At 41.7% G+C, this 27,455-nt stretch overlaps 2 protein-coding genes across 6 annotated transcripts; both read right to left on the bottom strand.

Moving 5' to 3' along the window:
• On the bottom strand, positions 1-25,359 carry LOC114351449 (pollen-specific leucine-rich repeat extensin-like protein 1). 5 transcript variants are annotated; one of them, XM_028302669.1, is made up of 16 exons: positions 25,232-25,359; positions 23,035-23,182; positions 20,682-20,776; positions 19,701-19,808; positions 18,785-18,935; positions 18,161-18,244; positions 17,156-17,271; positions 16,394-16,543; positions 11,369-11,585; positions 10,561-10,706; positions 9,546-9,617; positions 7,793-7,879; positions 6,183-6,291; positions 2,038-3,023; positions 1,109-1,193; positions 1-221 (listed from the first exon to the last, which is right to left on the bottom strand). In XM_028302669.1, the coding sequence occupies exons 5-16, from the start codon at positions 18,861-18,863 to the stop codon at positions 70-72; spliced, it is 2,283 nt and encodes a 760-aa protein (XP_028158470.1). In that variant the 5' UTR covers positions 18,864-18,935; positions 19,701-19,808; positions 20,682-20,776; positions 23,035-23,182; positions 25,232-25,359; the 3' UTR covers positions 1-69. The 5 variants fall into 5 exon arrangements, with proteins under 5 accessions (XP_028158470.1, XP_028158472.1, XP_028158471.1 ...); XM_028302671.1 differs by lacking the exon at positions 25,232-25,359 and adding an exon at positions 24,779-24,799; XM_028302670.1 differs by lacking the exon at positions 25,232-25,359 and adding an exon at positions 24,341-24,382.
• Positions 19,689-27,288, bottom strand: LOC114351437 (arginine/serine-rich coiled-coil protein 2-like). The gene is made up of 10 exons (XM_028302650.1): positions 27,269-27,288; positions 25,232-25,364; positions 25,081-25,146; positions 24,930-24,995; positions 24,779-24,844; positions 24,341-24,406; positions 24,028-24,081; positions 23,035-23,182; positions 20,682-20,776; positions 19,689-19,808 (listed from the first exon to the last, which is right to left on the bottom strand). The coding sequence occupies exons 1-10, from the start codon at positions 27,286-27,288 to the stop codon at positions 19,689-19,691; spliced, it is 834 nt and encodes a 277-aa protein (XP_028158451.1).
• Between the last annotated feature and the right edge of the window lie 167 nt (positions 27,289-27,455).

Below are 27,455 nucleotides of genomic sequence, written 5' to 3'. Positions count from 1 at the left end.
ATTGCAAAGTTACCCTGTATAATAAACAGACTATGATGTCAAAGGTACACTGGCACGTGCTAGTTACGTCTACCCCACGTGCGAGCCCGCGTGAGCATGTACGGTCGCGTGCCTGGTCCCGACGGCTCCGAAGGGCGCGTCGTCTTCGGCGGAGGCGCCGGCGGACGACGAGCACAGCGAGGATCCCGTGGGAGACGAGCGGCCGGATTGGTGGGGGTGCCCTGGGAGGAAAGGAAGAAAAATTATTTATTTGATGCAAATACGATTTTTACACGTCCCAGTATGAATGCAACCACGGCTTCAGAACAATAAATGTTGTGATGGCCTGTGGTTGGAAGATCTCAAACGTCGACGAATGTCATCATCATCATCATTTATTTGCTTTAAATGTGGTACAACAGATGGACACATATAATGGATCAGCCGGGCTAGGATGCGCGCCGTGATAAAATCTTATCGTTGTTTTTAGACGACAAATATATGAGCTTATCACGTGAAATCGATTAAATTACCTGATAAACACGCTTATCACGGCGTGCATCTTAGGCTTACAGGTCTCACAATTGCATGTTTTACATTTACAAACTAGCTTTTATACGGTTTCGCCTGCATGAAATTAATTTTGCCACAGGTTAGCCAAAACTCTGCTACAAGAGTAACGTTATTCTTAGCCAATAGCCTACGTTATTTTGATGTATAAACAATAATACGACAGTCATCATAATCACTTCAGTCTTTTTTGTGTTAAAAGTATTATTCTAACATTCATATAAACATTGCATTTATGTTAGTAAAATTAAATCTGAATTTGTAACTTAATGGCAATGACTTCTTACGACGATTAATTTAGCGACTATTAATATCAGAGTTGAATGTTTTTTAATGATATTACAATTTAGTTACGAAATAAAAATCAAATTTATAACACTAAAAAAACATGCATCGTCTCGTCACTCATCGCATAAAAGATCCTTTTAATGGTAACTGAGATTTTTTTTTATAAAAGCCCTAAGAGTAATAAAAATTGTAATTATTATTTGCTTATCCGATTAAAAGCCTTAAGAATTAAATAATACGGTTAAGAATGAGAACAATACTTACTACTCACCGATATTGTTGTTGTTGCTGAGCGGCGCCGGCGCCGGCCAGCCGCTGTGCATGCGAGAGAATAGCGACTCCCCTTCTATTGGCTCCTGGAACGAACAAATTGACCTTTAGCGATCTTGAGCTAAAGCCAAAGCTAAAGCCCGGTCTGTGAGCACGTAGAATTTTGTCCAATGACCCCAAGCTACCCATCCTTATCGCTCGCGCGTAATTATATTGCTGTCGCGACTGTGCGACGGGCGCCCGCAGTGAGTGTGCGAGCGCGATAGCAACATAATTACGCGCGAGCGATAAGGATGGGTAGCTTGGGGTCATTGGACAAAATTCTACGTGCTCGCAGACCATACTATAGTTTTTAATAACAATGCTAAATCGGTATTAGTGTTATTCAGGTGATCCATTCGTGGGGTATGAAACATAAAGGATAGGAAAGGATTCCATACTAATTGGCTGTTACTGATGACAATTTGTATGAATCAGTTTCTATTTGAAAAATTTTACCTTTCTCTCTTGGGGAAAGTTGTTACTTTTCAGCAGAAGAATCAATCCTTTTTTTATCAACCTACGAATGGGTCACCCTGTATTAAACTATGCGACTTTTAGCAGACGCATGTTATGTTTATTTGTAGGGTGCTATTTTACAACCTGTATACAAATAATAAACAGCGCGACACAGTATCAAACTATGCAAAATACAGGTGGTCTATACTGTTCCTGTACCATTATCTGGTATCCATACTGTATAACTTCAATATCTATTTAAATCTATACTATACCCAACAACATGTCAGTAGATTTTGTGCATTAAACCCAGTGGCATGCTGAAATGCCATTTTTTCCAACTGATTCAAACTTGTTTGAAAATTACCCCTTATTATTTGTAAACAAGTCTGAAGTCAAGTTGAGCTTAGGCACAAAATTGGAACAACTAACCTGCCCTTTGTAAAACTTGGACTCCGTCACATGGTGTATGGTCACTTCGTTGTTCAGCTTGGACCCAACACGTAGCCTCTGGAAGTAAGGCAGCGAGTCACCGTTGGCCATATGGTTGGCCACATCGTCAAACTTGCCAGCGTTTCCACCGATGTCACACTTATCACTGAACAGTGCACTGCGGAACACATTCCTGTCTTCATGTCCAAACGGAGTGTACAGTCCGGTGAAGTCGTTCCTTTCTTCATCACGTTTCAACGGAGTCCCAATTGGCTCCGGTCTCTGTATGGGATTTGCAAATAGTGATGAGTCGTTTGAATCGAAGGAACGGTTAGATTCGTTGTTCGGTCTCGTTCCAATTGGGTTCGGTGAGACCACTGGCTTCGGGCTAGCATTGTCAACGTAGTACTCCGGTGATAGGAAGCTTCTTTGATGATGATCATCGTTGGTCTTGAACAAGGAATACCCCTCATCGTTCTTTTGTGTGAACGATGCCAAATTCATGATCCTATTTTGAAACTCGTCCTGTTTAGGTGAAGTTCTCTCCATGTACTGATTCGGGACTGTCTGCACTGGATTGTAGACATTCGGATTGACGTAGTTGAACTGTGGATTGTACATGGGATTCACTTGGGGCGTTTGGGGGCGCATTCCCATTAAACTTTGTTGATGCATCATGGACATAAGAGGGTTTCTGATGGTATACATCCCATTGGACGTAGGAGTAATAGTTGCTTGGCAAGGGGTCGGCGGCATCGGTATAGGATCAGGTATCCTGATCTGTTCTGTTTTTTTCTGAACTGGAGCAGAGGTGACTTGGACTGGAGGTAGATTTGGATGGAACATCGGGTTTCTTAGAGTGACCATCTTGGCGTCGGGCTTGGGTTCCTCGGTGGCGGCTTTCTTTGCCTTCTTCTTGGCCTTTTTGGACTTGACGGCAGGCGCCGGCGGCGGCGGCTCCGGGACGATTATTGGTTTTGGAGGTTCTGTGGATAAAAATCAAATCAGCATTATTCCCGAGAACAATAACGCAATTTTAAATCTTAACTTTTATTCGTCCAATGACCACAAGCTACCATCCTTATCGCTCGCGCGTAATTAAATTGCTGTCGCGCTCGCACACTCACTGCGGGCGCCCGTCGCACAGTCGCGACAGCAATATAATTACGCGCGAGCGATAAGGATGGGTATTTGGTGTCTACTCTATTTGTGTGTGTATGAGGGTCCATAAGATAAAAGAAACGTACACTTTAGATGATGATTTATTAGACACTGACTTGTCACATAAGATCTCAAACAGTTTTGTATAACGCTTTACATATTAGGAATACGTATGAGTAATCTCGCTAATGCCCGCTACAGGTAGCTTAGGGTCATTGGACGTAATTCTACGTGCTCGGTTACCAGATTTTAGTACTTTATTGAAAATGAGGCCACCTATGTGCAGTGGGCCACAGTTCCAGCTACCCATTTCCGTTTTTTCTCTCAAATGGCGATTCTATGCGATAGAACGAGACGACATGACCGGAAATGGATAGCTGGAACTCTGGCTCATTTGTCCTATTTTGTGAATATTTAATTGTAGGTGGGGCGGCCAGGTTCTGGAGTGGAGGTCACGTACCGAAAAACGAAGCATGGGACAACACAAGGTGGACTGACGACCTCATAAAGGTAGCAGGAAGGTGCTGGATGCAGGCCGCTACCAACCGGGCGATGTGGAAATCATTGGAGGGGCCTATGTTCAGCAGTGGACGTCCTGTGGCCTAATTCGCGTATTTTGACACAGTCAAAATCTCGTTGACGTTTAGAAGTCGTCCCATTGAAAAACAGTTCTAAATCCGTATTCACAAGGGTCATTTTGATAGAACGATTACTCGATAGGATCGCAACTCAGCGATTTGTTGTCATTGAAGTTTACGTCGCGATCGTCCCATTGAAAAACAGTTCTAAATCCGTATTCACGTGTCATTTCGATAGAACGATTACTCGATAGGACCGCAACTCAGCGATTTGTTGTTGTTGAAGGTTTGTTTGTAACGTGAATAAAGCCATGTATTCATTAGGTAACATTTGTTGATCAACTGTTTATGACTAATGTGAAACAAGTTTACCATAAACACAGGTTTCTGAAACTTGGCCGTCCACACTTGTTCTCCACTCATAGCGGGGAGCACGGCAACATGTATCATAAACAATGTTTCATCACCTATGTTTATGGACTGTTTATAAACTGTTTACAGAGATGATGAAACATTACGCAACATTGTTTATGAACAGTTTATAAACAGTGTTTATCAACAAATGTTGCCTAATGAATATGTTACGGTCAAAGTGATAAATGTGAAAATTATGAATAATCGCCGGTTATTATGAATAATTACCGCATGATTTGGTAAATGTGATTAACACTAGAAGTGCCGAAGATTACGACCCCCCTAAAAGCGCCGCTGGGTCAATTTTGTCCCAGCATGTATTTTGTAACATTTTTTAGTTTCAGGCATGAATATTATGGTTAAAACTATTTGTAGTATCCTTAAAAAAAGGTTTATCTATGTAGTTAAAACAATATGTACTTATTTCTTTAAAAATATAAATGTATTCAATTTTAATTTGGAATTATTAAAATTTAGATATTTTTGGTTTCATTTAAAAATAGTCACATATTACGTGGTGGTATACTGTATTAAAATCATGAAATTACTACTTTAACTAGTCATTATTATTTTTAAAGAAAAAATAAATATCTTAAAAATAATAGTGCACATTTTGCACAAAGTTTTTTTGTATGGTTTTTTGTCTATCTGGTGTACTATGTGTTTAGGAATTTCTATAAGTATGGTTATTTTTCTGTTATCTGTACACAAACAATGAAGTTTTTGACCAATTACAATGAAAAGTATGTACGTTTAATCTTCAAAATTTTATAAGCACACATTTTAAAAATGTATCAAATCATACAATGTATGAACTGGCTTATGTCTAGAGGCCATCTTCCTACTAATATTATAAATATAAAAGTTAATAAATATTGATGAATTGAAGGATGGATGGACTGATGAATGGATAGGATGGATGAATAGGTGGATATATGCCTGGAACTTGAACTAAGTGAGTATGGATTCATGGTTAGATCTATGGATGTTTTTTCACTCTTTTACGCAAAAAATACTAAGCCGATCTTAATAAAACTTTGCAATTTTATTGTTAATACTTTAGAATAACTTAGTATAGGCTACAATTTAGAATAATATTCAGTTATTTGGTCAAAAAGCAACGACAAGTGTCAAGAAATTAGGTCTTTCTATGATAAATTTAATTTCTCACGGGTGAAGTCACAGGCAAAAACTAGTACAATATATTTAAATTTCTGCATTGCCACGAGCCACCAAAACTCTCCTCACCTCTCCACTTTATCTCCTCGAAAAAAAGGACTCTTCATCGAATTATTGTGGCAAATACCAGGGTGGGACAAAATTGACCCAGTGGCGCTTCTAGGTAAAACCGATTTTAAAAAATTTTCTATCTAGATGTTATATTATCAAAAACATTAAAAAATGATGAAATTCAATAAATCAGAAAAAGTCAAAAAGTTTCATGGACTTTCGTTGAAAAATAAAAAAGTTAGAGCTGATCAAACTCGCGAGTGGGACAAAAATGGGACGGCGGCCTTTCTAGTGTTAATATGAGGTCATTTATGTGTGTATAAAACTAAATAGGCGGCTTAGGGGTGGCCCAAGGGCCACCCCCGCCGCACCTTAACCTATTTTTCACTTTAAATCAAAACATTATGTTATAGGCATCATGGAAAAGTAATATTATGCAAGAAACATTCCAAACGCATTATGTCAAATTATATTAATATATGATATCAAAACGTTCAAAAGTTTGGCTGTACACGAACACGTACACAAGATGTTGTTCTCTTTTATGAAATTTGTTAGTATTAAGGCTAAATTATTAAATAATCACTGTTAAATGTGATTAATTTATCACTTTTACCGCGACTGTCGGGAATTATTCATAATAACCGGTTATTATTTATTAATAATTTTCAATTTATCACATTAACCGTAACAAATACATGGTTAAGCCATGTATTCATTAGGCTACTGTGGCTGAAATGATGATGTAACAAAGGTTCTTACCAGGCTGGTGATGGGCGAACATCATCATGGAAGGATCGGCGTGTATGACGGGCGGCGGCCGCGCGACAGGCGTCGGCGTCGCCGCTAGGGCGCCGCACTTCCATAGAGGCTGTAACACACAATGATTTATGTTTCAAATAGGTTACTTTCTTTATAATACTAGCTGACCCGGCGAACTTTGTTCCGCCTTAATGGCAATAAATAAGCAGACTTTTTTTTTAATTTCGAACGGGATAAAAAGTATCCTATGTCCTTCTCCTGGCTCTAAACTACCTCCCTGACAATTTTCAGCTAAATCGGCTCAGCCGTTCTTGAGTTATAAGTGGAGTAACTAACACGACTTTCTTTTATATATATAAGATACGCGCGTGGACCCCTGAACCCTATGTTTTTCCAAAATAAAATTTAGCCTATGTTACTCGTGGATAATGTAGCTTTCGAATGGTGAAAGATTTTTTTAAAACGGCCCAGTATTTTTTGAGCCTATTCATTACAAACATACAAAAATAGGTACAAATCTTTCCTCTTAATATTAATATTAGTATAGACTAGCTTTCCGCCCGCGGCTTCGCCCGAGTGGAATATTTCGGTTTTTTATATAACCTATGACCCAGCAGTTCAGCACTCAACAATTGTTCCGTGGGAGAGCCACGCTTCGGCATGAATGGGCCGGCTCGACCGGAGTGATACCACGGCCTCGCAAAAAACCGGCGTGAAGCAGCGCTTGCGCTGTGTTTCGCCGAGTGAGTGAGGATACCGGAGGCCCAATTGGGGGGGAATGGGATTTAAAAGGTTGGCAGCGCACTTGTGACTTCACTGATGTTGCGGGTGTACATGGGCGACGGCAATTGCTTACCATCAGGTGATCCGTCTGCTCGTTTGCCTCCTATCACATAAAAAAAAAAAAAATTAACTTTCCCCCGGGACAAACTTGACCTTCATTGTTTGGGTTTTTATGGCGGTCAAGCTGTAGGTAGATCCTGGCTACACAGGAGTTGCAGTGGTGGGAACGAGAGGTGGGAATAGTCCCGTTTTTATTATATAATTCCAAAGCAAAAATGTTGCGTTGAGATCCGTGTTTCTCAATATTAATTTCAAAACAACTTTTAGAGTTTTTAAAATCAAAATGTGTTCTTTATGCAAAGTTGTTCCTTGCAACATTTATAAATGGTGTCAAGGGCATATTATTATTACTAGCTTTTGCCCGCGGCTTCATCCGCGTGAAATTTAGTGTCACAGATCGGCATAAATTATAGCCCATATGTTAATCTGGGTTACAAACAATAATACTGTAAAGTTTCAACAAAATCCGTTCAGTAGTTTTTGCGTGAAAGAGTAACAAACATCCAGACATCCAAACTTTCGCATTTATAATATTAATGAGGGCTATCGTTTTTATACTTAACAGTTGGCACCCCTGTCGATTGACAGGACCTTACTCTACAGTGGCGCCATCTTGATGAGTGCAAATGCGATAGTCCTCCTACCACTTTAGCGCTCACAAGTTGGCGCCACTGTCTTCGCTACTAGCAAGTGACAGGACCTTACTCTACAGTGGCGCTAACTGGTGAGCGCTAAAACGATAGCCCTCATTAGGATATGTTACATACCACAGACTTGATAGAGGGCGCTTCTTTCTTCTCCGTAGGCTGCACTCGCGTTAATGTTATGCCCGGGGGTAGTCGCAAATCTGCCACCTGAAACAAACGGTTCGATTCCTTTGTGAGACAAGCAATTGTCAACCTTACGATAAATTCGATAAGTCATTTAATTTCTGCAAGCCTTAGAGTAAAAACCTCTGAAGTGTAAAAAAGTAATGAACCCGCTTTTATATGCAGAACTGTTATATTCTGTGAGATTGAACAAAATGCTTATACAGAAGCTCAAAGTTGCACAGCATGCTATGGAGAGGGCTATGCTTGGTGGCTAGCAAGCTGAAGTGGCAATAGGCAGGGCTCATAGTACGCAGAACTGACGGCCGATGGGCAGCAAGGTTCTGGAGTGGAGGCCGCGTACCGGAAAACGCAGCGTGGGACGTCCACCCACAAGGTGGACCGACGACATCGTGAAGGTAGCGGGGAAGCGCTGGACGCAGGCCGCTACCAATCGATCAACATGGAAAGCATTGGGGGAGGCCTATTTTCAGCAGTGGACGTCCTATGGCTGAAATGATGATGATGATGAACGAAATGCATAAAATGCATTCTCGAGGTTTTCACTCTAACGCGACGGAATAGGCTTTTAAAAACCACTTTTACACGTCTCAGTATAGATTGAATAAAGTAAGAGGTGACTACGCTCATAAAAGCAAAGATTCAACAAAAACAAGCAAATCAACAAAATGTTTGCTTTCCCATTCAAAATAGGGCACTTGAAACCACCAATCAATTGACGTACTTTTTAAAACTGTCACGATAGTCTCTCATAGATTTTGTATGGCAATACAAGCAAGTGACGTCACTATTTTGTCAACTCAAACTACTTTTTTCAATTACAATGCAACCAAAAATCTTAATTTACTGGTAATTTGAAATTAATTAAGTTTGACCAGAATTAATAAAATAATTGTCTTTTTAAAAATGTTGTGATTTCGAATTACGTTTCGATGGATTTTGTCTATTAATCAATAGACTATAGAATTTTGAATGAGAATGCAAATTCGTCGATTTGTACTTATTTTTGGTGAATATTCGTTTATTTATAGGGGTATATGTATTTAAAATGGATAATATTACAAAATACACATACATTTAGTTGAATGCTTCCGTGACACGATTTCTGTTGAGAAAGGGTATATCTCATTTTCATAGTGAATCAAATAAAGGTATGTTCACATTAATACGTTGTTAGGTGTGAATATACCTTATAATACCACTTGCCAACTGAATAGTAACAGAAATCATAAGTATGAATAACAAGCATGGCTTTTCATATAAATATACAGGGTTACTTTTAAAACACCAGCAAACTCGCGGTACTAGATAAAGAACATCTTAAGTGTTCGTTTAATATCAAAAAATATTGAACACATATTTTTTTTCAACACTACTATTTCTTTTTTGTCAATCAAAGTAATTATAAAGTTTAAATTTTTTACCACGCAGTGACGTGTCCACTTTTTGCTGTGTCAATTTTGATTGATTTGATAAAGCAATAAATAGTTGTCAGGTATTTTTTAATAAGTCATCTGACGGACAAATTTTGTATATGATGTTAATTATCTAGTCCTGTCCTGCGAGGTTGTCATACAAATAACCCTGTATATTATGTCAACAAATTATTCAACTCAGAAACTAATACTTAGATGTGGTGGTTATCAAGAGAATACTCATTATACATAAAAATAATGTGGTCATTTCATACCTGTACTCCTGAACTAAGTTGCTCCATGATGCTGCAAGACGCCGGTTTCTCCGGCTCATTGTTGCACTGGTTCTGCAACAAAAAACGTGTTGATCAACATTTATACACTTATCACAAAATCTCACGTCCGCATTCTCAAACGATGCTTGCTTAAGTGAAGCAGCAAATCTAACGCACAACGTTGAATAGAGCTGTGATTGGTTCATGTGTCACCTTGTGCGTCCACGGGCACTGTGAGACCTCATAGTAATGTACGAAGTCGCGGGCGGCCGCTAGTACATATTAATGTGTTGATCAACATTTCTACATTAATATTATAAAGAGGCAAGATTTGATTGTGTTTGTATCGAATCGAATCGAAAATAAAACGAAACTACTGGACCGATCTGAGAAATTCTTTCACCATTAGAACCCTACATTATTTGCGATGAATATAGACGATAAAGTTTAAATCAGGATGTGAATCATTTTTAACCGACTTCAAAAAAAGGAGGAAGTTCTCAATTCGAGTGTATGTGCTTCTGGTGGGAACAGTTACCTTCTTGTTGACAACTTCAAGGGTAGTATGGTGCGTGATGTTGATGATTTTAAGCTGCTCAACTCTAGTCCAGGCAAATGTATACTGTCCGGTAGCCGAGCAATATAATTACACGCGAGTGATAAGGATGGATAGCTTGGGGTCATTGGACGAAATTCGATCTGCTCGGCGACCGGACTTTATACTTTTCAATGATCCTTTTTAACCGACTTCAATTCGATTGTAAGTGTTTACTAGCTGTGCCCGCGACTTCGTACGCGTGAAAACCCGTTTTCGCAATATTTTTATTGTTGCTCTGCACCTATTACTCGTAGCGTGATGTTGCATAGCCTATAGCCTTCCTCTATAAATGGGCTATCTAACACTGAAATAATTTTTCAAATCGGACCGGTAGTTCACGAGATTAGTGCGTTCAAGTAAACAAACAAACAAACTCTTCAGCTTTGTAATATTAGTATACATAGTAGGAATAGTTACCTTCTTGTTGACAACTTCAAGGGTAGTATCCTGCGTGATGTTGATGACCTTAGGTTGTTCAGCTGCCTGTTGTTTCTTCTTCTCTTTCTTCTTGCTAGGTTCCGGCTGTGGCTGCGGCTGCTTTTGTTTGGGCGCCGGCGCCGGGGCTGGAATGATGGTAATTTGTACCTTAATGCGATGGGATAAGGTTCAAAGTTGTGGAAAGTGTGCACTGTTATTTTTTATTTAGTACATAGTCTTAAATGAGTGACTTTACTAATTTATAATGCTTTATATTTTTCTCACAAGGTGGACCGATGAGTTCATAAAGGTATCAGAGAGGCGCTGGATGCAGGCCACTACTAACCGGCCAATATGAAAATCATTAGGGGAGACCTATGTTTAGAAGTAGACGTCTTGTTGCTGAATTGATGATGATGAGGATTCTTTGTAAATTGGCGTCTATGTATAAAAAAAAATCAAACAAATATTCACAAAATAGGAGCAAATTGCAATAAAAATGCCTTCCCATACAAACTTCGACTGTTAGAGTAGGCGCACACCGTTGATTTTTCGTCGGCCGATAGTTTAGTCGGGCAGTTGATCAGTATGGGCATGTATGGGAGTGCGCACACTACGCCGATTCGATTTGGCCGATTCTTCATACAAATTAAAATAGGGCACAACTATCGGCCAACTAAAAATCAACGGTGTGCGCCTACTCTTAACTGTGATAACTTTGCCTCGATAAGCTTACGTTCAACTGTGGACTATCATTGGAAAAGAAGAAAAATCGTTGAAGAAAAAACATTCTAAAATAATGACTCACTATTCTTCTCTTGTTTATTCTCTTTTCCTTTCTTTTCAGCTTTTTTATCTTTCTTTTCTTCTTTCTTCTTGGCAGGCTCAGGTTTCTTAGCTTCCGGTTCTTTCTTCTTGTCAGCTTTCTTAGGTTCCGCTTTCGCGGGCTCCGCTTTTTTCGCTTCTGTCTTTTTGTTCTTTTGCTGCTGCTCCTGTTGTTGTCTCTTTCTTTCTTCTTCTTCCGCCTGGAATAAGAAATAGATTATTTGAAATATCATGTGAATCTATATCTATACAGGGTGTTAGGTAAATGGGTATATGAGCCGACACTAGCCCATGTTAATATGGTCACATAAATGGTATGGTGAAGTCAGAAAATTGATATCTTCATTTTAATTTTCATACAAATCGGATTTTATAAAATTTATTCTAATTACTGATTTCTAACTTCACCATGCCATTTATATGCCCATGTTAACATGGGCTAGTGTCGGCTCATATACCCATTTACCTAACACCCTGTATAAAAGCAAAAGGTCACTGACTGACTCACTCACTCATCACGAAATCTCAGAAACTACAAATGCAGATAGTCTCAAATTTTGCATTGGAGTTTTAGAACGTAGGTGCTCACTAAGACAGGATTTTACTTTAAAACGGGATCCACGCGTACGAAGTCGCGGACGGCCGCTAGTTATTTATAAAACTTTTAACTTGTATAAAAAAATAGCTTAGGTGGACCGACGGCCTCAGTCCGGCTCGGCGCTTCGTCGCATGCGCACGCAGCCCGTTCGTGTAGGCGCTCTGCGCTCACAGTGTTTGTTTACGTGTTTTTACGATGTCGATGATTGTAAAATGTGGAAGCTGCAATGTTGTGATCTCTGAAGTACTGGCCTTTATTCAAAATAAAATTCAGGTCATGGATGAAGAAAGTATACGACGTATCTGCACTACTTCCTTCTCGGTTGAAGAAGTAGCTGAGGCGAAAAAGTTGCTGTTTGAATCTATCTCAACCACAGTACGAAGAGTTACCAGAAAAGGCGAGGGAAAATCACAGAGGGACATAGAAGACATCATTTGCCTTCTCAAGGAAACCGACCCCGACTTAACCCCTATTTTTGTGGCAAGGGACCTAAACAAACTACCCCCTGTCACCTTTGATTATGTGGACGCATCAAAACTGTTGAGAGATATAAATATACTACAACGTGATCTTAAGTTGGTGCAGGATGCATTTGTGTCTAAACGAGAATATTCTCAGTTAAAAATCGAATTGGATAATCTCAAATCTGCTTCATTAGTGAATAATTTTAACGTTAACCAAAGACGGAGAGGCGCCTATTTGTTGAATGATTCGGATGTCGATAGTGGCCCTATGGGTATTCACTTCTCAGAAATTGGAGAATCTTGCGGCGCGGAGGTAGTCCTGCAAAACTGTACTAAACAATCACCACAGTTAACGGACGCCCCTGTACCGAGCGTCTGCGATGAATCATACTCACGACCGACACTCGTATCGCCGCCGGAGCCGAGCCAGGCTTCGTGTGACGTAAGCGATCAGCTGAGTGCGCCTGCTACAAAAACTATGCAGAGTACGATTATCGCGGAAGGAAATGTTGTTGATAAACAAACTGAATGGATTACGGTCACTAATAAGAAGAATTCTAAACGTTATGGCAATAAAATAGGAGCGGCAAGACAAATATCGAACTTTAAATCAGCGGATTTAAAAGTGCCTATATTTTTATCTAATGTGCACAAGGATACTAAACCAGAGGCAATCAGTGACTATGTATACAAACAGACGAATGAGNCATATTACAGGATATCTCTAATTAAAATATCACAACGAAAGGAAAGAGGATACAGCGCGTTTAAGATGTTTGTTCCTCGGCACAAGCTATACATGTTTCTTGATGAAAAATTGTGGCCTGAAGGAATTATATTTCGACGTTTTGTGAATTTTAATTCCCACGTAAAGAGTCGTACCGAGGCTAGCGTACCGGGTCAAAATGGACATCAAAGAAAAAGCCCTGCCTTGTAACAGTTTTGTTACATTTAACTGTAGATCGGTGAAGAGATCGGTTGAGGGAATTCGTCGGTTATGTAAGACAGCTGACTTAATAGCCCTTCAGGAAACGTGGCTCCTGCCGCATGACCTGCCGTACCTTGCGAGTATTGATGCTGACTTCGGGAGCACCGGAACGTCTGCTGTCGACACTACAGCTGGAATGCTGGTGGGGCGACCCCATGGAGGGGTTGCGCTGCTTTGGCGAAAAAGTGTTTTTCCCTGTGTGTCATTAATACCGTGCGCAAGTGCTCGTATCTGTGCCATTAAAATTGAACATAGTAACCAAAAGTTCATAGTGTGTAGTGTATACATGCCCGTTGACTGTAGTGATAATTTAGCAGATTTTACGGATTGTTTAAGTTATTTAAATGCTATAGTAGAGGAAGGTGAATGTGAGGCAGTGTTTTTACTGGGTGACTATAATGCACATCCTGGTCAGCCATTTTATAATGAGTTAAATATGTTTTGCTCGGAACAGAACTGGATTTGTGCCGACGTGAGTACACTAGATTCTAATTCATTTACATATGTCAGTGATGTGCATGGGACGGGGAGGTGGTTAGATCACTGTATAGTCACTGAGTCAGCGCACAAATTAATATGTAGCACTAGAATTTTATACGATGTATATTGGTCTGACCACTTCCCACTNCGTACTATCCTTATTGAATGTAGGCTTAACTGTGTTGCACCTAAGGTCAATCAATTTCATACAATTTGCAATGAAATTAAATGGGGCAACAGAACTGATGTACAGATAAAAAATTATACAGAAATATGCAATAAGAACTTAAAATTAATTGATTTTCCATCAGATTTTATAAAATGTAGTTATAGCGTCTGTAATGACGTATGTCATAGAAGTGTAATTGATAATTTATACAAAGACATAGTGTCTATTTTATCATCCGCAGCAATTGAAACTAATAAAACAAATGTGTCTAAACAGAAAAAACGTGCCCTAATAGGGTGGAACAAGCATGTAAGTGCGGCACACAGGGAGGCCAGGTCCAAGTTTATGATGTGGGTTTTTTACGGTCGACCAAAGCAGGGTTTTGTTTATGATGAAATGATGGACAGCCGACGTATTTTCAAAAGTAGGTTAAAGTGGTGTCAAAATCATAATAATCAAATGAAGATGGACATCTTGGCTACTCATCACTCGAAAAACGACTTTAAGAATTTCTGGAAGTCCACTAATCGGCTAAACACCGGGCCTGGTCTCCCTGTGGCTGTAGGCGGGGTGAGTGATGTAAAGCAAATTGCTAACCTTTTTAGAGAGCAATTTATGATATCATCACCGCTGGGACTGTCGTCAGATTTTACGCCCAGTGCTGGGGCCATGAGTGATCCTAATGTGGTTATCAGTGGAAAAACAATTGCACGTATTTTAAGATCTATGGTAACAGGTAAATCACCGGGTCACGATGGTCTCAGTATTGAGCATTTAAAATATGCGGGTGTACATTTACCTAGGGTACTAGCGCTCTTATTTAATGTTTGTGTCGCACACTCTTACCTGCCCGCTGACTTGATGAGAACCACCGTGGTTCCTATTGTAAAGAATCGCACAGGTGACCTATCGGACAGATCGAATTACAGGCCAATATCCTTGGCAACGACAATAGCCAAGATATTTGACAGAGTGCTTAACTCTGTGTTAGAAGAGCACTGTAAGCTCCATCATGGTCAACATGGCTTTACGCGGGGTCTGTCTACAGAGACTGCAATATTGAGCTTAAAGCACACTGTCAAATATTATACGGACAGGCGTACACCGGTGTACGCCTGTTTCCTGGACCTTAGCAAAGCATTCGATCTGGTCTCGTATGATATCCTATGGCGCAAGTTAAAAAATGTAGGAATACCTGATGGCTACACTAATTTGCTGAGATTTTGGTACTGTAAACAGGTGAACTATGTGAGATGGGCGAATGAATTTTCCGAGCCGTACAGGATGGAGTGCGGTGTGAGGCAGGGGGGGCTGACCTCTCCGAGGCTCTTCAACCTGTACGTAGACGCACTGGTTCGGGAGCTCAGCGGCATGCGTGTCGGTTGCCATATTGGAAAAGTGTGCGTTAACAACATCAGTTACGCAGACGACATGGTCCTGCTGGCGCCCTCGGTCAGTGCGTTAAGAGCGCTTCTCGGAGTTTGTGAAGGTTTCGCTGTCTCGCATGGTTTGCTATACAATGCCAAAAAGTCTCAGTTCATGGTATTTAAGGCTGGCAGTAAATGCCCTAATGTAGTTCCCCCTATAAAACTCTACGATGAACCCTTAGAAAGAGTTTATAAATTTAAATATCTTGGACATATCGTGACTGACAGCCTTAAAGACGATGAAGATATTGATAGGGAACGTAGGGCGCTGTCGGTCAGGGCGAATATGTTGGCACATAGATTTGGTCGCTGCACAGATACTGTTAAAATAACGCTTTTTAAAGCATATTGTGTGTCATTTTATTCGTGCAGCTTATGGACCAACTATACCAAAAAGGCCTACAGTGCTCTGCGTGTCCAATACAATAACGCCTTCAGGGCGCTGTTGCGGCTGCCGCGGTTTTGTAGTGCGTCTGCGATGTTTGCGTTGGCGGGCGTAGATAGCTTTGAAGCTATAATGCGCAAAAAGTGCGCATCATTACTGCACAGAGTGCGCGGCAGCTGCCACAGCGTACTGAAGGAGATAGCCGATAGTGGGGATTGTCCACTGATCGGCCACATGCTCAGCAGGACGAAGTCTGTTTTAGAAATAAGATACTAACATAGCCTAAGTTTTTTACTAACATTATGGATCCCTGTTATCCGAAATAAATACTTTTTATTTATTTATTTATTATTTATAAAGGTAGCAGGATGGCGCTGGATGCAGGCCGCTACCAACCGGGCGATGTGGAAATCATTGGGGGAGGCCTATATTCAGCAGTGGACGTCCTGTGGCTGAAATGATGATGATGATAATTATGTCTGGAAGTGACATAATACCTGTTGTTTAGCCAGAGCCTTCCGTTGTTTCTTGGATAGTGGTGGCGTTTCTTCTACTGGAGGTGGTTTGGGCTTCGCTTCGGCCGCTTTTTTCGCTTCCGCCGCTCGCTTCGCTTCTTGCTTCGCTTGCTTCTCTTCTTTTTGCTTTTTCTACAACAAAATAAATGATTTTAAATTAGGTATGAAAGCTGAAGTTTTAGCTTTTTGGTTTTCAAGTTGAATTTCAAACGTGAGTATTATAAATTATTACGTATTATAAACAACTCTATGTCTGCCTCTGTGTGACGTCACCAATAACCAGTGTGAGTGCGAGAGGAAACGTGATATGCACTGTTTTATTATTACACCGCCTGCCACGAGTCTCACTGACATATCAACGCACAGCCTAAACGGCTAAACGTGGCACTTGAAATTTGGAAGGGACGTAGCTTAGGTACCGTAGAGGTGCACTAAGAAAGGAATTCCCGAAATTCCCACGGGAACGGGAATTAGCAGGAAAATCCTTGTGTGAAAAATTTGGCATGCAGGTGCCTTAGTAAACTTAAAGTTTAGTTACAACAGGATATTGCAAAATTCCCACGGGAACGGGAGTTAGCGGGTAAAACGTTTGTATGAAAAAATCGAAACCGCGTAAGATAGATGAAGGGGGTAAAACGGGATCCACGCGTACGAAGTCGCGGGCGGCCGCTAGTAGTCTATAACTTTCAAACTCGAAACGTCCTATTGCTCATATTAGGTGAAAAATACTATAATGCGCTGTACCTTCTGCGTGCCCTTGGCTAGCTGGTTGATATGAGCTAGCGCCTGTTCCCAGGTCTGCTTGGTTCGAACTTCTGGCTGCTTTTGCGTATTTGTGTCTTCTTTCATCATGTTTAGTACTGAAACAATAACAATTTTGGTTAAAAATTAACTAAATTTAACATTTTCCCAAAACTTCTACTTTTTACATCATCATCATTTCAGCCACAGGACGTCCACTGCTGAACATAGGCCTTCCCCAATGACTTCCACATCGCCCGGTTGGTAGCGGCCTGAATCCAGCGCCTTCCTGCTACCTTTATGAAGTCGTCGGTCCACCTTGCAGGTGGATTTCCTACGCTGCGTTTCCAGGTACGTGGCCTCCATTCCAGAACCTTGCTGCCCCATCGGTATCGGCGTATCTAGACTTCTTTTTCAGGGGGGCCTGTTACACGAAACCGATTTTGGATGACACTGGATATCATTTGTGTCAGTGTCAGGATTATTTTATAATGCTGCTAGTGACATCTCGCTCGCTCAGTTCTTCCGCTAGGAATATTAACTTTCCTAGCAGCCCGCCCCAGCTTCGCACCGTTGCAATGGAATTTCCCGGCTTTTCTCTTCTATAATATGCATGTTTTATAGCTATAAACCTTCCTCTAGAGCAGTCTTTCCCAAAGTGGGCGATAACGCCCCCTTGTGGGCGCTGCAGGCTTAAAGGGGGGCGGTAAGAGACCCAGAAAAAAAATCGGGACGTTGTGTAGAGGCTTGGGAGGCGTCATCTGCTAGGAGGACTCTTAGACACCGACTGAGCACTCGACATTCGACTACAAATGGGTGCGCTAAAAAGAATTTATTCTCAAAGTGGGCAGTAGACAAAATAAGTTTGGGAACCGCTGCTCTAGAGTCACTTTATCTATTAAAAAAACCGCATCAAAATCCGTTGTGTTGTTCTTAAGATCTAAGCATACACAGAGACAGCGGAAAGCGATTTTGTTTTATACTATGTAGCGATGGTGTAATACTCACTGTTGTGGTTGCTGAGCAAATGTTGGAGCGGCGCAGGCGCGTCGGCGCGGCGTCGCACGCAAACCACTCTGTCGCCTTCTTGGACTGAAAGCATACAATTAAAAGTATGAGTTTCTTGCTTTAATTTCGCTCTATTTGTCACAGAAATAATAATGATAATAATTCATTTATTTACTCAGAAACACATTGTTGTAAATCTTGTTACAGCCACGGATCAACAGGGGGAAACCGGGGCGCCTGCTTCTGGTAGCTGTCTAAGGGGCGCCAAATAGTAAGAAGGGGGCGCTTTGTGAAAAGAAGTTTTACAAAGCTTCTCGTATTGTATTGAACAGGATGACTTTTTTTAGGCATCTAAAACACCAGGACGGGGGTGCCAGAATATTTATTTGCCCCAGAATCGGGAAGAAGAATTACAGATCCGTGACTGTTATTTTGATGTATAAACAATAAAATGTTATGTTTCATTGCAATTTTTTGCGGGAAAGAAAAACAAACCTCACAAGCTTTCACATTTATGAGGAGAATTTCATTTCTATCGTTAGTACAACAAGTATATTCACTTAAAATAATCCTTGAAAGACGCCTTGAAAGGCAAACAACACCAGTAACTAAAAATCTACTCACTAAACTCCACAGCAGCCGATCGCTTCTGTTTCTCCAGTTCAAGTTTCTGCTGCTCCATCTGTTGTTGTTTCAGCGCCATCTGATGTTCCTGCACTTTCTGCTTGTACTCCGCCGTGTTTTTTTGTTGTTGCAACAGTGCTGCTTGGTCCAGCTGGAAGAGAGTTGTGTTGTTATACCTCAGCTACACTAAAGCGATAAATGGAAATAAAAATCCAACTATCCCCACCAGTGCAATCGGTGGAGATGTATGGAGCAAAAGAATCCATATGCCCCTACCGGTAGCTATAATTAGAAAAAAAATCCAAGTGACCCTACTAAAGCCCGGTCTGTGAGCGTAGAATTTTGTCCAATGACCCCAAGCTACCCATTCTTATCGCTCGCGCGTAATTATATTGCTGTCGCGACTGTGCGACGGGCGGCCGCAGTGAGTGCGCGAGCTTGGGGTCATTGGACAAAATTCTACGTGCTCGCAGACCAGACTATAGTAGGGATATGTCGGTAGGATTATGTGGAATAGGGGAATTTTTTACTTAGAAATGATGTCACGCGACATTTCAAGTTCAACTCAATATAATACTGTAATTATTCGATTATGAAAAAGAATAAAAATATTAGTGTCCAATATTTTTTTATTATCTGTCTGACGGACTAAAAAGAATTTCCATTTCATTACCCAGTCATCATTCCAATGAGGGTTTTCGTGAATGAAATATCCGCCAGATGGTAATACGTAGACGCGAGGTCCAAATGCTGCATGATTGGTTATTTTTGACATGACATTGACAGATATGTCAAAATCCACCAATCACGCAGCAGTCAGACCCCACATCCACGTCCCGCCATCTAGCGGATCTTTCATTCACGAAAGCCCTCATTGGGACGACGAAAGATTCCCCCACTAGTTCTACATACATACCTGCGCGTGCGGCTTGCCCTGCGCGGCCCTGGCCTCAGCCAGCTGTCGATCGCACTCCTGCAGTCTCGCCGACCATTCCTGCACTTGTTTCTCAGCCGCAGCTAATTCCTGAAATAATTGAAATATTGTATATTGAATAACCCTCCTTCTGATGCAGTCGGGTAAAAACTAAGCTTGCAATGTACAGCGTCCCTAGAGCAGGGTTTCCCAATTTTTTTTTGCCAAGGAACCCTAATTGATTATACTTTTCCTAGCGGAACCCCCGTACTACTCCGCCCGCACGCCCTGCCCCTCCCTTGTGCGTAAACAAGTCGGTGCGAGCGAACAACGTCGGTCACGAAACGTGGGATAATATTTTTTACGGAACCCTTGCGGCCTTTCCACGGAACCCCAGGGCTCCGCGGACCACCAATCGGGAACCGCTGCCCTAGAGGATGCTTTCAAGAACTAAAATCTTCTAAGATGTTTTGACGCACTCGCTAATGACAACGTTCAAACGCGCACAAGCACAATGATGTCATTACAATATAAAATGACAGTGTTGTATTTTGACAGCTCATAATAAAGCATGTCAAATGACTAGTGTGTCACTTAAGACACGACCTCTAGGGTAGTCCTTTTGCAGAGGGCAGTGAAATAATTTTCACCAAACTCAATCTGTACATTAATTTCATTTGAAACTGTTAAGATCGTCGATCAGCCTCCTTCCTAAAGTTGCTGTGCCCTAACTGGATCCACATTGTATAACTGCCTAAATTGTAAGACCTAATGTGAATGTGCTAATGTGGTTATGCAATAAACGATTGACTATTGAGTTGCTTGCACTGCTTCTCAGCACTGGCCCATTTATTGTCCCGAAGCAGTGGTAAGGTTAATACTGGGACGTGTAAGTGCTTTTTAAAAGCCTATTTGCAAAAATAAATGAGTTTTTGTTTATGGTCGTATTCCTACAGTAGATACTACAATGATCCTGGAATGTACCTTGGCACTGGTGTTGACGAGGTTCGTCAGCTCGCCTATCTGCTCCGCGAATAGCTGGACCTTCGCTTGCTGAGCTGGACTCAACTTTTTCTTGCCTATAATAAAGTTTATAGTTATAAAATGTGTCAGCGCTGGTTTATGTTTCGTTCACTAAGAAGATGAATCAAAGAAAAGAAATTATGGAGGAATGATGAAAGAAACAGATCTGCAGGAAATAGTCCGTAAAATTTCTAAGCTCAAGAGCTGATGGCCGTTGAGGCAGAAAAGTTCTCGAGTGGCGGAAGACATAGTGTGGACAGGCCTCCTATTAAGTGTCTGGATACGGGCAGCGCAAGACCAGTCGTAGTGGAAATCCTTGGGAGAAGTCTGTGTTCAGCAGTGATAGATATTTAACTGAAACAAAAGAACGACAAAAGAAAAAGCAAAATAAAAAATAAGGAAAAAAAACCATAGCTTTTAGCATCACAGTATCATTAGGCTACTCGTGAATTTAATCAAGGAGTAGCCTACTTGTCATTTTTCTCAGAGACTAGCTGTGCCCGTGATTTCGTACGCGTGGAAAAAGTTTTAATAATATTTCCCGTTTTTGTAAAATTTTATTTTAATGCTCCGCCCCTTCCTCGATAAAAATCCAACACAAAAATAGTCTTCCAAATCGGACCAGTAGTTCCTGAAGGAGAAGCCACACGGAGCGGTTCGGCGCAGCATCGCAAACATTTTGCCGCCTCACTGTACACACCAGCGTTGCCAGACGTCCCGATTTTGGCGGGACGTCCCGATTTTTAAACCAAATTTAAATGTCCCGCGCGGGACAGGCTCTGTCCCGCTTTTCGGAGAGAGACACTCACTTCGCCAGACTATTGTTTTAAACGCCATATTATTCTAAAGAATAAAAAAAAAAACGATTTTTGTTTCTTTTTTATTCCTAAGACGTATTTAACGATAGAGTAAATCTGATTTAATTTTTTTTTAAGTCAAATAAAAAGATAAATATTTGAAAACCTTTGATTATATACGTTTTTTACTATGTCCCGCTTCTGACGGAAGAATCCTGCTATTTTCACTCAAAAAGTACCAAAGTCCCGACTTGGCGAAAAAAAAAACTGGCAACGCTGGTACACACATGGTGGATTGCGGCGCCGCAACGGCACCGTCTCGCTCAATCGAAGTGCGGTGTGTCTGCGGTGCGGCTTCTCCCTGAGATTAGATGAGAATGTTAGTAAGTGTAGTGAAGGAGGTTCATACCTTTCTTAGTGTTCTGCAGTTGCGCGCGGTACTCCTTCAGTCTCGCTTGAGCCTGCGCGTACGCAGCCTTGTGTCAAATATGCATAGTATGTCTCTTAAAACATAGCCCTCCTAGAGCAACTCACCACCACCCATGGCCATACCAACCTTACGGTTCTGCTGGCCTGATGGCCGAATCGCGGGAGGTGTGCGCGGAATTGCGGCTGCCTAGGGCACACTTCTTGACTCCCTACAAGTTATTTTTCTTCGTCCGTCCCTATAATACAGTTCTCCCTCCTAGAGCAGTCGGGTAAAAAGAGAACCAAACAAACACATACCTTTCTTAGTGTTCTGCAGTTGCGCGCGGTACTCCTTCAGTCTCGCTTGAGCCTGCGCGTACGCAGGCTTGTGTCAAATGTAGATAGTATGTGCTGCGTATGTACATACATGCCTGTTTTCACCATCGATCCCTAATTTTTAAGTGACCTTTAAGCTTAAATATTAGGGATTGGTGGTGAAAACGGGCAACAGTCTCTCAAACATAGCCCTTTCTAGCATCATCATCATCTCAGCCATAGGACGTCTACTATTGAACATAGGGCTCCCCCAATGTTTTCCATGTTGCTCGGTTGGTAGCGGCCTGCGTCCAGCGACTTCCTGCTACCTTTATGATGTCGTCGTTCCACCTTGTGGTGCCCTTTCTAGCGCAGTTGGGTAAAAATAATAAAGTAAACACCCACCTTTCTTAGTGTTCTGCAGTTGCGCGCGGTACTCCTTTAGTCTCGCTTGAGCCTGCGCGTACGCAGGCTTGTGTCAAATGTAGATAGTATGTGCTGCGTATGTACATACATGCCTGTTTTCACCATCGATCCCTAATTTTTAAGTGACCTTTAAGCTTAAATATTAGGGATTGGTGGTGAAAACGGGCAACAGTCTCTCAAACATAGCCCTTTCTAGCATCATCATCATCTCAGCCATAGGACGTCTACTATTGAACAATGTTTTCCATGTTGCTCGGTTGGTAGCGGCCTGCGTCCAGCGACTTCCTGCTACCTTTATGATGTCGTCGTTCCACCTTGTGGTGCCCTTTCTAGCGCAGTTGGGTAAAAATAATAAAGTAAACACGCACCTTTCTTAGTGTTCTGCAGTTGCGCGCGGTACTCCTTCAGTCTCGCTTGAGCCTGCGCGTGGGCGGCGGCCAACGGCGCCACGTAACCGCGCGCGGCCGCGTAACCCGTCGCTAAAGCCGCGCGCGCTTCCGTCAGACGCGCCTCCGTCTGCGGACAACGATAACGAATAAACAATAGAACAACAAAGATGGATACGCTTGACTTCTTTGACTTTAACAAACGTCAAAACTGTCAAACTCCATACAAAAAGCACCAATTATCGTTATAGTTACGGTTATAATTAGATGGTGCAACTCAGCCTTATGCCTGTTTTCACCATCAATCCCTAAGTTTCAAGTGACCCCTATGGTAGCACTTAATAGGAATTTTGTTTTCATAGGGGTCACTAAAAACTTAGGAATTGATGGTGAAAACGGGCATTAGTCTTCTATTGCGATTTTTCGACTAAATCAAATATGATCCACGTGGCGCAACCGTTCCCTGTATAACAACGCGTCCGTCCGTCAGAACGTCCGTCCTGTGCTTGAATACTCCTTCTGTGTCAGAATGTCCCTCCCCTGTGCTAGAATGTTCCCTCCTGCGTCAGAATGTCCCATCCTTGACCTACAAGCTGGATACTCCCTTGGTCACTGGCTTTAACTCAGTCTCAGTCAACTCATTTTGCGACTAGTTTCTGGAATGGAGGCTGCGTACCGGAAAACGCATTCGCTTACCTTCTTAGCAATCTGCCGTTGCTTCTTAGCTCGCTTCTTGCCTCGGTCTCCATGATGCGAAGTTCCCTATAAAGCAACGCGTCCAGGTGCCTCTCCCCAGTATCAGAATGCCTTCTCAGCTTCTCAGGTCATAACTAGCGCTCACCTTCTTAGCCTTCCGTCTTCTTGGCGCGTTCTTGGTAGGCAAGAATGCATCGTCCCTATTCCAATGCTGTGCTAGAATATTCCCCCGAGTGCTAGAATACCCCTGACCTAGAAGCTAGGTACACCAGCACTCACCTTCTTGGTATTCTGGCGCTGCTTCTTGCTTCGGTCTCCATGGTGCGAGGTTCCCTGTATATTAACGCGTCCAGAAGCTAGGCTAGGATTAGGATTCCGGCTAAAGCCCGGTCTGTGACCCCAAGCTACCCATCCTTATCGCTCGCGCGTAATTATGTTGCTGTCGCGCTCGCACACTCACTGCGGGTGCCAGTCGCACAGTCGCGACAGCAATATAATTACGCGCGAGCGATAAGGATGGGTAGCTTGGGGTCATTGGACAAAATTCTACGTGCTCACGGACCAGACTATAGCTAGGTACACCAGCGCGTACCTTCTTGGCCTTCTGGCGCTGCTTCTTGGCGCGCTTCTTGCCTCGGTCTCCATGATGCGAGGTTCCCTGTATATCAACGCGTCCAGAAACTAGGCTAGGGTTAGGATTCCGCCTAGCTAGGTACACTAGCTCACCTTCTTGGCCTTCTGGCGCTGTTTCTTGGCGCGCTTCTTGCTTTGGTTGAGGTTCGCGTATGCGCCTAGATTTTTCCTCCCGGCAAAATGCCCCCTTCCATGTGCTAGAATCAGGATAGTAAACACAGCGACTAGGCGACTAGCGTAAGCTTACCTTCTTAGCCTTCTGCCGCTGCTTCTTGTTTTGGTCTCCATGGTGCAAGATTCGCGTATCCGCCTAGATTTTTCCTCCCGGTGAAATGCCCCCCTTCCCAGTGCTAGAATCAGTCTCAGTCAATACATTTAGTGACTAGCATTCACTTACCTTCTTGGCCTTCTGTCGCTGCTTCTTGGCGCGCTTCTTGCCTCGGTCTCCATGGTGCGAGGTTCCCTGTACAGCAACGCATCCAGACGCCCCTCTATCACAATCCCTTTTCAAGTCATAATTCCGGCGAGCTAGGTACACCAGAGCTCACCTTCTTGGCCTTCTGTCGCTGCTTCTTGGCGCGCTTCTTGCCTCGGTCTCCATGGTGCGAGGTTCCCTGTACAGCAACGCATCCAGACGCCCCTCTATCACAATCCCTTTTCAAGTCATAATTCCGGCGAGCTAGGTACACCAGAGCTCACCTTCTTGGCCTTCTGTCGCTGCTTCTTGGCGCGCTTCTTGCCTCGGTCTCCATGGTGCGAGGTTCCCTGTACAGCAACGCATCCAGACGCCCCTCTATCACAATCCCTTTTCAAGTCATAATTCCGGCGAGCTAGGTACACCAGAGCTCACCTTCTTGGCCTTCTGTCGCTGCTTCTTGGCGCGCTTCTTGCCGCGGTCCACGTGGCGCGCGGGCCCCTCGATGTACTGCAGCAGCGCGTCCAAATCGCGCGGGTCCGACCGCGAGCCGCGCCAGCACGAGCCGCTGTGAATGAACAATGTCAATCAACAGCCGATATACAGGGTGGAAACGATAAGTGATCTCACTCGATTATTTCTAAACTATACAAGATATCGAAAAACTGGTTACTGATCCTGAAAGTGCTTCACAAGCTCTTTCAAACGGTACCAATAATAGGTTACAGAATAAACTGGAACTATCCCAAAATTCAATGTTTCCAGCTTCCATACTAAATGTATGGCGATGACACAATATTAAAAGTGTAATTTATTTTTTGTTAAATTATAAATTTAAAAAGTCCGTTAAATAAACTTGTAACTTGCATCTTATTTAAAATTATTTGTGAAATACATTACTTTTAGGTTTTACTTGCTATAAAATTATCAAGAGATGAGTGCAATGACTGTGATAGTACAAAATGTATGGAAGACGGAAACATTGAATTTTAGGATAGATCTAGTTTATTCTGCAACTTGATATTGATACCGTTGGAAAGAGCTCGTGAAGCACTTTTAGGAACAGTAACCAGTTTTACGATATCTTGTGTAGTTTTTAAAATTATGTAACTTTACCAAATGTATGGAAGCTGGAAACATTGAATTTTCGGATAGTTACAGATTATTCTGAAACCTATTATTAGCATCGTTTGAAAGAGCTCGTGAAGCACCTTCAGGATCAGTAACCAGTTTTTCGATATCTTGTATAGTTTAGAAATAATCGGGTGAGATCACTTATCGTTTCCACCCTGTAGATGACCCACGCTGAACTGTCCCACCAAACTCAATGACAGGGGGGCGCTACCATCGTTCAACTATATGGTTTCCAACATGGCAAAAATCGGAACCAGCGATCCGGTATTGACGGTGGCGCCCCACTGTCAATGTCATCAATAGGACAGTCCAGTATTTTGGAACTATACAGGGTGTTAGGTAAATGGGTATATGAGCCGAGACTAGCCCATGTTAACATACTCATATAAATACTATAGTGGTGTCAGAAAGTGGATATCGTAATATTTAATAAAAAATATTTTCCCATACAAAACTAAATAAATTATTATTATTTTAATTTTTGGACAGCCCTACGATCGCGCAACTCCCTCCTAGGTCAANAATAGACTGTAATGAAAAATAACAATAAAATATTTTAATTACCACGTGATCGCAAAATCTACCACCAAGATTTTGCGGATACACTATAAAAGTCCAGCTACCTGTCAAAGATCAACGTACGCGTGACACATGTCAGCAGAGCACCGAGCGACGTGACCTCACTCTGGAACGCCTCGAGGCGGACTGAATTTGAACGATTCGTGCGCGGCGATTTATAGTAGTTTTCAAATACTCATAGAAAAAAAATTACAATGAATTATTTTAAATTTCAAAGTAAATATTTTAGATAAGATATTCTTCTATTATATTAAGCTATTTTTGTGTTGAATAAAGGAAGAATATTGGTGAAAAAATCACTTTGATTTTTGGGTATTTCACGTTCTTTTAATTTGTGATTTCTTATTGTAAAATGCTTAAATCTAAAAATTTTCTCAGATAACTATTTGCCCAAGGATCTATGCTATAGGATATAAATGTTTGTTAAATCGTTTTCACAGTATTTTTATAAAAATTTCAGCTTGTAAACTGACGCTAAAGTGGAAATTTACAAAACCTGTGTGGACTTATCTTGATAGAATTCTTAAATGCTAAACTAATCGCAATATTTTCTCAATTAACTATTTAGACGACGAAATTGCCTAACTATTTATGCCTATAACATATGTATTTGTAGTATTACTGTTTAATGATTGTAACGAGTTGAAAAAGTACTGTTTTTGCGCCAAACGGCGTAAACGCTCTTAAAGAAACATGACGATTCTACATATTTGCATGACAATATTAAATATCGGGCTGCCTTTATCGATATGCCAATACTATTTGTTGAGCAGCGTCATTATTTTTAATGGCTATGTCAAGTCTAGAACTTGATTAATTGGTTTTCTTTCTCTTTCTTCATTATAGTTTTTAAGGGTTCATAAGAGGTGAATCTAAGCTCTATTCTCTGTTATTTATTTGTTAGATTGTGCATTTAAACCTATCGTTAGTAAAATTACGTGAATGA

The sequence above is a fragment of the Ostrinia furnacalis genome, unplaced genomic scaffold (genome assembly GCF_004193835.3).
Source record: "Ostrinia furnacalis isolate ACB-3 unplaced genomic scaffold, ASM419383v2 OfSCF1144, whole genome shotgun sequence".
In the NCBI taxonomy this organism is placed as follows: domain Eukaryota; kingdom Metazoa; phylum Arthropoda; class Insecta; order Lepidoptera; family Crambidae; genus Ostrinia; species Ostrinia furnacalis.
Note: the sequence above shows the minus strand (reverse complement) of the source record. Positions and strands in the feature narration are given on the sequence as shown.

Coding starts and splice junctions, on each gene's coding strand:
- LOC114351449 (XM_028302669.1), bottom strand. CDS start 18,863: ATGGCGCTGAAACAACAACAGATGGAGCAGCAGAAACTTGAACTGGAG. Junction 10,707..11,368: donor GAATAAACAAGAGAAGAATA/GTGAGTCATTAT, acceptor CCATCATTCCAG/CCCCGGCGCCGGCGCCCAAA. Junction 9,618..10,560: donor TTGAAGTTGTCAACAAGAAG/GTAACTATTCCT, acceptor TTTTTGTTGCAG/AACCAGTGCAACAATGAGCC.
- LOC114351437 (XM_028302650.1), bottom strand. CDS start 27,288: ATGACGCTGCTCAACAAATA. Junction 25,365..27,268: donor ATGACGCTGCTCAACAAATA/GTATTGGCATAT, acceptor GTTCATTCACAG/CGGCTCGTGCTGGCGCGGCT. Junction 25,147..25,231: donor AGCGACAGAAGGCCAAGAAG/GTGAGCTCTGGT, acceptor GTTGCTGTACAG/GGAACCTCGCACCATGGAGA.